We start from the raw sequence: 10,156 nt of genomic DNA, 5'->3' as shown, positions 1-10,156 counted from the left end.
ATCCTATATAAGAGGATGCGACCGAGAGAGCTTACACTCTCACATCCGTTACCCGACTCTCACCGGGATTATCCTAGACGAGCGAAAAAAAAAGTCGCGATCGAGGGAGCGGATCCACCACCACCACCACCAGTTACGATCGATCGACGGTTCATCAACGGTCTGATTCACCCGAGGATGATCATGATAATCGTGAGTGTGAATGTCAATTTTACGTATCGCCAATTTTCACACTTATCGAGAAATTAAAGAAAGATTAATGATAGTTGAATATAATTTATGCTCAATATTTCAAGATTACCAAAGTTTATTTCACTAACGACCTTTGACAAATTTGATGTTAATTTCGGGGGAGCTTGTAAAGAAGGAGAGAGGTTTCATGGGCTCTCTAATTTAATTTCGTGTCATGTCTCCTCGTGATACAAGAATAAACTTTTAGCATTTTACTCTTGTTCGATATATAAGGAGGATAAATAAAACTAAAGTTTTACACAATTCAATTTACCGTGTCCCGAGAAGAATTTTTCGAAGTTAAAGGGAAAACACTCAATACATTTGCAACAGTATCGATTCTATGTTATTTAATTATTCGAGCATATCTTAAGGAAAAATCCATATTAATGTCAACCAACCTCTCTTGCACCGAATATATCAAAATTAATATACGCGACGATAAACTCAACACACATTGTCCCGATAATAACTATTGATTTGAACAAACTGCGAGATGGTCGCGATTATTTATTAACGATCAAAGTCCTGGATTTCTCGTTTCTTTTATTTACAGGCGATTTTGTGCAGTCTCGTCGTCGGACGAGCCATCGCTTCGCCAATTGCCAACGTCTGGCTGAGTCCGATATCGGCTCTTTCGCCACTGAGACAGTTCCACATACAAGACGGATCGGGGTCTTATCAGTATTCCTTCACAGGTCCCCATCATGCCAAAGCGGAATCTACTTTGAATGGTATAACAAAGGGTGGTAAGTTTTACTTTCATGCATTTTAATCATACTTTTCTATTGTAATATTAATATAGAATTTCTCTATATAGGACATCTTATATTATTATTATATATAAAGCAAAATAATATATATAACAATATTATATATAAAAATAATATATTATTGTTGTTATATAAAGTGAAATTTATTTGCCATGCCAACGATAAGTGCGATTCGCTTTCATGATCTAAGATGCATGTCGCGAGTGCATAAATGGAATGCATTCTTTTGCAAAGTGTATTACAAGAGGAGCATTATCGGCCTACGTTCACGAAAGAATCTTTCGCTAATGCTCGCTAACATGACGTAAGAAGGACGCCCATACGCCGCATGTCCATCTCTGCAAATTTCCTCCGATGACAATGCACGGTTGCGTGTTTGTGAATCGCGTTTGTCTCTCGATGTAACGTAATGACTCACGATATGCGCACGATGCGCATACAATGTAATATAATGTGAAATTGTATATAATCACTAATAGAATATTTGTCTCTAATTAATGTTATTCCAAATACTAATTAATAGCGATATTTATGGAGTAAATAATACGTATTAATATGATAAACAAAATATAAATATAATTTATATTGCAATTATATTTGTCCTAAGAGCGTTGTTCGATGTTTCCTAGATAATACAATAGTACTGTTTATCAAAGGATATTATCTTTATTCTGCCTTCAGGATATTCCTACATCGATGCAAATGGTATTTTGCAAACGGTCTCGTACACGGCAGATGATCAGAACGGATTCAGGGTCAGCGCGAGCAATTTGCCGCAACCTCCAAAAGATGAAATGCAAACGATACAAGACACGCCAGAAGTGGCCGCGGCGAAAAGAGATCATCTCGAGGAATTGCAGAAGTCGCAACAGGCCAATTGGCAGGATCAGAATCTCTTGTCGTATAAAATCCTGCCGTCGTACTTCAGCTTTGCTCAAATCCAGCAAGATAGAAATAGCAAAACCGAATTGAATACGCGAGAAACACAAGTGAGTTGCAGCTTTACTAATATTTTAATCAAAGTTTGGTTACAAAAAGAGCGACAATAAAATTCGCGATCACATGTTCTTCTAAAACATATCTAGAAAATTTTAATGGAAAATTTTTAATACATTACGATTACTATAAACTTATCACAAGATATGCATATAAATATAAATTTTTTATAATAATATAAAATTAGAAATAATATTAAACAGACTTGCATATACTTATAGTTTAATATTTTTACATGTATAATATTTATATATTTTTATTATGTAAATAGGAATAAGTATTTTGTGTTATAAAAAAGTAAATTATTAATTTTATAGATTTTGGAGTTATCCATGTTCTTAACACTTTGTAATATCTTTGTATCTTTAAACTTAAAATATTTCGAAGTTTCGCGGCTTGTAAATTTGCAAAAAGTATTTTTACGGAATTTTTTTATAATAATATAAAATTAATAAAATTTTCCATCATACAAATATAAAATAAAATAATAAAATAAGCTATAATTGCTTTATATTACGTTTTATAATAAAATTTTTACGATTGATTATTCGAAATATAGGTCGTCTAATAAAATATAGAGTATCGTTTTTTTTTTTTTTTTTGTAATAAGATTCAGAAATTTGCAAAGTGGCATTTAAAAGATCCTTGCGGATAATGTTTTAAATAACTCAGAAACTTTAAAAATTAAATTATTTTTTATTTTTTTTAGAGTACCAAGAATCCGTTCTTGCTGACAAGATCGGAGGCGGAAAGAATCGACGTCCCCAAGCCGGATCCAAGTCTCTCGAAGATAACGCCTGCGTCTTCGAGCCCCACCACCATCTCATCATTACCCACTTCGGCATCATTAAAGGAGAGTACGCTTCTCAAGCGCGACGAACAGTCGCAAACGTCTTCTAATCAGAATGCGTTGCAGCTGGGAAAATTTGTACCGCTTGCCACCAGTATTCAGAGACCGGTAGCCGTGCCTACGTCCTACGTACTTCCGGTGATGCCTTATAGATTTCTTCACAGCTCGCTGCATCACACTCAGGACTCTCTGGGCCAATATGATTACAGTTACACCGGAGACTCGAGCGCCAAAACCGAATCCAGATCGCTCGACGGTACCACCAGAGGAGCCTACAGTTACATTGATCCCAATGGAATTCTTCAGCAGGTGCATTACATCGCCGATCATAATGGATTCAGGGTTTTGGCAACTAATCTACCCGAAGCGAAATGATGAGTTGTAGGAATGTCCCGCGGGGCGTAAAAGCGTTCGTTTCCAAAAAAAAAAAAAACGCGATGTGAATGTCATGTATATAAACGAGATGTCAAAACACATTAATACCGTATACAATTTCCATTTCTGTATTTCGGATTTTTCAAATACTGGACCTCAATCTCGCGAAAAAATTTATTTTTAAACTTGGAATTGTAAGAAAAAGAGTAAAATATTTCTGTAAATTTTGGATATGTCAAAAAACTCATTTCAATCGAGAGATAAAGCATGAAGAAATTAAATTATGATGTAGCTCGTATAATTATTTAATTGATTTTATTTTTATATTCACGCAATTATTATAGCCGAAGGGAGTAAAAGAAAAACGTACCTTTAGAAAATTCATATACAAATACGTTGTCTCGTGTAATAAGTATCGGTGTTGGGAAAGATTTTCGAGAAAAAGTAATACGCGAATGCTTCTCGAGTTTGTTCGACAATTGTTCTCGTAGAAACGTGAAGGAACGGACTTGATTCGTATTCGAATATCCTCTTAAGAGCAACTTTATTTTTTTTGTAACGTTAAGCTTACTTTGCAATCGATATTATTACCAAGTAAATTATTTTACGATATTATAGATATTCTACTTTCCTTAATATGATTAGTCTTGAAAAACGTAAATATATAATGTCATATTTTTAAGATTGTTAGTATATTGCACTCTTATTGATCATATTTCGTAAATACAAATGAAAGATGCATCTTGTACTATTGTCTCTGTGTATCCTCCTGTCACTTTATCGATTCCTTTTATATAGCAATTTCTATATGAAATAATATTAAACAGACTTGCATATACTTATAGTTTAATATTTTTACATGTATAATATTTATATATTTTTATTATGTAAATAGGAATAAGTATTTTGTGTTATAAAAAAGTAAATTATTAATTTTATAGATTTTGGAGTTATCCATGTTCTTAACACTTTGTAATATCTTTGTATCTTTAAACTTAAAATATTTCGAAGTTTCGCGGCTTGTAAATTTGCAAAAAGTATTTTTACGGATTTGTTTGTATCTGAGAATATAAGTTATGGAAATATCAAATTTCATTATTTATTTAAAGGATAGAATAATATGTATATTCATATACAAGAAACATATGCTTGTACATTTTGGCTCGATCGAGCATGTAACGAGAAGGGAAACAGCTGCGATAAATGCAACGCGTGAAACTCTCTGTTCAAAGCGACATAACACATATATATTCTGAATAGTTGCAAATCAACTTTATCCACGTGCACGACTGTCTCATCAGTTTGATACGCGCAAGATGTAGAAACGGGATTCTACGATAATACGCATGACTTCTCTTATATCGTAAAGACTCGACGGGTTATTACGTAAGCATTAGGGTCAGCATATAATCGGTATCGGTCGAGAGATGCCGATAAGAAAATCTCGTCGTGAAAGAGACGTGGATTAAAATGGGCAGTATTCGACGGAATGCGTCGCGATGTTACTAAGATCAGTATGGCTTGAAATCTCTCTCTCTCTCGCGAGCGTGTAAAGTATCGATTTATTTTCGCCAAGCGTTTTAAGTAATGAAAGCGGTCGCGCAATTTTCATACGCAAATGCACAATGGTACTAATTTCACAGAGCGACGAGGAATCGACGTGCGAGGGGCCGACTTCGAAATACGCGCAATACACGGGCGTGTTTACGGGTGAGTTTTGCGCTTAATCCTCGTGAACTCGCGCGGCGTTAAAACGCAGCTGCATTTGCATATGAATATTTAATAGGATGAAAGATGCATCTTGTACTATTGTCTCTGTGTATCCTCCTGTCATTTTATCGATTCCTTTTATATAGCAATTTCTATATATATATATATATATATATATATATATATATATATATATATATATATGTGTGTGTGTGTGTGTGTTTAAAATATAAAGTTTCCAGATTTCAAGGGCCATAAATATGTAAATCCACCTTTATCTCTTTATAGCTTCTTTGAAAACTAGCCTTTGAAAACTCGAACTTTCACGCGCGATTGCAACATTAATCTTTGCTCGTCTTAATTTAATTGAAAGTTCGCGTATCGTAGTTGAAACTAGTTCTCTTCTCGCGATAGACATCTCTTGACTGTGTAATTTAACTTTGCCGCTGCGTGCCCGTGGGATCTACTATAAAAGCGGAGAATGTTAAGAATAACGCAAAAGATGCAAAAGAATTCTCAAGACGCAGAACGTTTTCCAAGAGATAAAATATTTCTCGAGATGGATCAAATAAAATATTTCTCGAGATAGATCAAATGAAACATTTCTCAAGATGTATTCTCGAGATAAAATATGTCTGACATTTACTTTCTACTACTGCTTTAGCGACACTTGCCGCGTTTTCAATAGGCACGTATTTGTCGTGGACATCATCCGCTTTGTCGCTTTATAACAAGAACGACACGCTATCCGTTAGCGATCAGGAAGGCTCTTGGATTTCTTCCTTAGTTCCTCTCGGCGCTATCCCGATTACTATACCGGCGGGACTGTTGGCGGATAAGTTTGGTCGGAAGAGAACAATTTGGGCGATAAGCGTACTCTTATTTTTGTGCTGGTACATTATCGGATTCGCACAGAATAAAATATGGTGAGAAAGTTTACCTTCAACTTTTTATGGTTTCGATATGTGTGTGTGTGTACGTTCATAATAATTATAGTTAATTTAATTCTCCATGTTACGAAAAAAAGATACCAATGTATGTTTTTATGAACGCATAAAAAAGAATCTAAATTTTTATATTATATTCATTAATCACACTATGATTAAAAAATGCATGTTTAAATTTTATTTTTATTGATTTTTATTGCTAATTTGTATTATACAACAATGAGCTTCAATCGGCAGAAAAAAAAATTGTTATGATTTATTCAGATTTTGCTATTAATTAATATATGATACGAGAGAATAAATTTTAATTATATTTTAGTTTTACTAATTTTCTCGTGTCATGTTGTGTTCTCAAACATTCGACGGTCTTACAATTAGACGATCCTTAAATATCAAGCGGGATAAATAACAAGTCCATTTCTTCGAATAGCTAAAAAAATTTTAGGGGTCAGTATTTTCTATTATAATCGATGGAATCAAGCAAATCTAATCATTGTTGTAATGGATATCGATTAAGCCGGGTGAGTCAAGTACAAGTAAAAATCCAAGTGAGTTGGATAACGACGACAAACGGATTAGGATGAATAGAAATTGATTAGATTTGCAAAATTCTAACTGTAAACAATATTATTATTGTGGACGAAAAATTGAAAGTTTTATTCCCTATCTCGAAAAGACGACTACTTGTAAAAGTTACAATATAACGAATCTTGAAACTTTGCTTGATGATCATACAATTCTCTATTCATTTCCGCGTCTCTTTTTCATGAAAAACTCAATAAGTTTAGCTAGATTAATATTATACCGTTGTTCTAATTAATTAAATAAAATTTTTTTCTTATCGAGTATCAATTGTCCCTGTTACGAGGATTTTACTCTATCAATTGCATTGGCTGCATTCCCAGCCAGCAGGAGCGACTTTACTATGCGGTTTCATTGATTTTCTACTTAACTTACGTAATCGAGATTTTCCATTGGAAGGATTTTTCTGGGTCGGTTTGTTGCGGGAGGAGCGAGCGGCGCAGCATCCGTCGTTGTTCCCATGTTCACTTCCGAGATCGTTGAGCAGAGCATTCGGGGCTTACTCGGCACCATTTTCCAGTTGCAAATCGCTGCCGGAATTCTCTTCGCATATGCCACTGGTAAAAAATGTCTTATAATTTTCTATATATGAATATAAAATTAAACAATCCCTTACACAGACAGTGTATGTGTCTTTAATACTACGCAACAAAATCTGAAATCGAAATTAGAAGTATATTAAAATCTTGGATGTATATTGTTGCATATTCCATTACATCATTAATTGTTTAATAAAGCTAATAATAATTATGACGTTAATAATTAAAATTTATAAAAAATTTATAAATGGTATGTTTGCTTTTCAGATAAATTTTAATTTGTATTGCAATAAATAGCCCTTCGTCTATGCTACGTTTGCATCTATGACGTTAAATATCCAATAACGTAAAGAATTAGAGAGAGTTGTTTAATAAAGAATCGCATAAAATAGTTTTGATTTTCGCCGTACGTGATTTCATTCATAACGATAGATATGATGGTAAAATTGAAATCGCGAGTTATATAACACAAGTGCACATGTGCAATAACTTTGGCGAATTGATAAGCGTACGCACAATGTTTGCAGCTTTCACCGATAGTTTGCACGTCATTGCGATACTATGTTCCGTGGTGCCCGCTTTGCTTTTGATCTTGTTCCCGTTCATACCGGAATCACCGGCATGGCTGGTCATGCAAGGTCGGAAGGACGAAGCGAATGACGTGCTGAAACACTTCAGAGGTGCTCACTATCGTACCGAAACGGAATTGACTAGACTCGAGCTCCAAGCTTCGGAAATGCGTGAAGCTCATAAAGCCAGTATTTTTGATCTGAGAAATTATCAGAAAGCGATTTGCATCACTCTCGGTAAAGATAAACATTTAATTTTAGAATTAATTTAATTATAAATTTGTTTTATATAAAATTAATTAAAAAAATATATTGATAATATTTTTATTAGAATAATTATAATATTTAATTTTTTTAAATTCTCTCTCTTTCTCTGTTGACTTTATCAATCTTTATTACATACTAATACGTTGAATTATATGTTAGCATTTCATTATTTAATGCATTCTAGGCCTAATGATTTTCCAGCAACTTTCTGGCGTTTATACTTTAATATTTTACGCAAAAATGATATTTGATGACGCGGGTTCAACTCTTATCGTTAGCTCATCCACGTCGTCGGTGATCGTGGGTACCGTGCAAGTGGTTGCCACTTATTGTTCAACTATTCTGATTGAACGCGTTGATAAAAAGCTACTCTTGTTCATTAGTATGTCAGTGATGGCTACTTGTATGTTTACATTGTCGGGATACTTTCATTTTCAGGTGAAGAATTTATTAAATGTATTAAATATTATTGTAAATTTTACAAATGTGAATTTGTAACAACATTAAAATATTATCTCAGATTTTAAGAATATTAATAATGATGAAATATTAAAATTTAGTTGTATTTGTTGTTTCTGCATCAAAAAATTTGTCAATTAGATTATATGATTTCTAAACTTTTTTGCGTTATTTCAGAACGCGCACGATCTATCGAGCGTCTCTTGGATCCCTTTGCTCTCCTTTACGCTATTCATCGCGATCTTCAGCATCGGCTTCGGTCCGATACCGTGGTTGATGGTCGGCGAATTGTTCACGAACAACATGAAGAGGACGGCGAGCGCTGCCACCGCAATATGTAATTGGACGCTGGCTTTTCTGGTGACAAAATGCTTCCAGGACATGATCGATCTTATGGGGTTCTCCTCGTCCTTTGCCACATTCGGCATGATAAGCTTAATTGGAACTATATTCGTTTCCACGATGGTGCCGGAGACGAAGGGCAGAAACGTCGAAGAGATTCAAATTGAATTGTATGGAACGCAAATTAGTACCCTAGGCGAAAGAGATCCCGAAATATGATGATAAAATAATTCACTTAATAGTTGAAATACTTCTTCAAATCATATATAGTAAAACTAATGCTTTTATTACGTACCTTGAAATGAGAACGTGCTCCGTCGTTGAACTCCCGTTCAATTTGCGATGTGAATTGCGAAAGATTACAAATTCGTTTATACGTATTCACATATTTATTTTCCATCCGTTTTTTTTTTTTTTTGACATATTTATACGATATATCACATAATACATGAACCACGCATTGAAGTCGATCGGTCATCTCGCCGCCCCCGTCGAATTACAGTTACGTTGCTATAACGGCAATCTAGGGGGTAAGATTGGAAAGTTCCGCGAGTATGCACGAGATATCCCGAATCTCTCGCAAACGTTGGACTTAACGTAGCCCAACGCAATCCGCGCGTATTGTTTTCCTCTTGTACGATATATATGTATAATGTGTGTATATTACACGCGCGATAACAACGATGTGTGTGATGCGATGTTTATTATACAAACGCGCGCGAGATTATATAAAAAAAAATGTACAAATCAACAACATCGAAGAGAGTGGCAATCTTGTTCCGGTTACGTCCCGGAAATGTCTCTCGAATAAAGGGAAAGAAGAGAGAGACGCTGGAGGAAGCGGAGGAGAAAAGGGGAGGAAGAAAGGGAGAAACGCCGATATATACGAGCGTGTGCGCGCGCGAGCATCGGTTTACATAGCAGATAACGACATACTTAACGCTATGCGTACACATAGATATCGGATATGTATGTACATAGAAGGTATTCGTCGCTCATTACGTTCTCGGTCGAACGCGCATTTCGAATTTCGCGCAAGTGTTGTTCGATCTCTATTCTAATTCTTGGCCTGAGAGACAATTCGCGAGATTGTCTCTCGTCTTTCAGTAGGTACCGGTCTCTAATAGCGACGTGGGATGAATGCATTGCGCAATACGTATATACACACGTGTCACGGATGATCAGGAGTAATCAATCAATCGTCCCAGCTTGAAACCGGAAAGGACTTGAAGACCGAGAGCTATACATGACTCACTCGTGGATCGCGTATTAGATTAAATAAATAATTGCAAAGCGATTTTGTGCGGAAGAGAGGAGAAGAAAAGAAGGCACGCATACACACACACACACACACACACCCGCGCGAAAACATCGAATAAATACATTAATTCACACTGTAAAAAATTTTCTAAAAATTCGGACACATTTTTGTCTGAAATTTCAGATCTGGGATTTCTGAAAGAAATTTTGGACAATTTGTCTTAATCATCAGAGTCATTTCTCTAAAAATTCAGAA

General features: G+C 35.0%; 2 protein-coding genes across 3 annotated transcripts; both read left to right on the top strand.

Moving 5' to 3' along the window:
- On the top strand, nucleotides 1-3,970 carry LOC115243093. The gene is made up of 4 exons (XM_029819778.1): nucleotides 1-192; nucleotides 788-980; nucleotides 1,686-1,993; nucleotides 2,710-3,970. The coding sequence occupies exons 1-4, from the start codon at nucleotides 16-18 to the stop codon at nucleotides 3,223-3,225; spliced, it is 1,194 nt and encodes a 397-aa protein (XP_029675638.1). The 5' UTR covers nucleotides 1-15; the 3' UTR covers nucleotides 3,226-3,970.
- Nucleotides 3,971-4,678: 708 nt separating this feature from the next.
- LOC115243087 (facilitated trehalose transporter Tret1-like) lies at nucleotides 4,679-8,915 on the top strand. 2 transcript variants are annotated; one of them, XM_029819765.1, is made up of 6 exons: nucleotides 4,679-4,935; nucleotides 5,600-5,861; nucleotides 6,864-7,024; nucleotides 7,531-7,809; nucleotides 8,024-8,277; nucleotides 8,476-8,915. In XM_029819765.1, the coding sequence occupies exons 1-6, from the start codon at nucleotides 4,851-4,853 to the stop codon at nucleotides 8,857-8,859; spliced, it is 1,425 nt and encodes a 474-aa protein (XP_029675625.1). In that variant the 5' UTR covers nucleotides 4,679-4,850; the 3' UTR covers nucleotides 8,860-8,915. The 2 variants fall into 2 exon arrangements, with proteins under 2 accessions (XP_029675625.1, XP_029675626.1); XM_029819766.1 differs by having other exon boundaries at nucleotides 4,681-4,935; nucleotides 5,624-5,861.
- Nucleotides 8,916-10,156: the final 1,241 nt, after the last annotated feature.

This window comes from Formica exsecta, unplaced genomic scaffold (assembly GCF_003651465.1).
Source record: "Formica exsecta isolate Colony F162 unplaced genomic scaffold, ASM365146v1 scaffold69, whole genome shotgun sequence".
Taxonomy (NCBI): domain Eukaryota; kingdom Metazoa; phylum Arthropoda; class Insecta; order Hymenoptera; family Formicidae; genus Formica; species Formica exsecta.
This window is presented reverse-complemented; position numbering and strand designations above follow the sequence as displayed.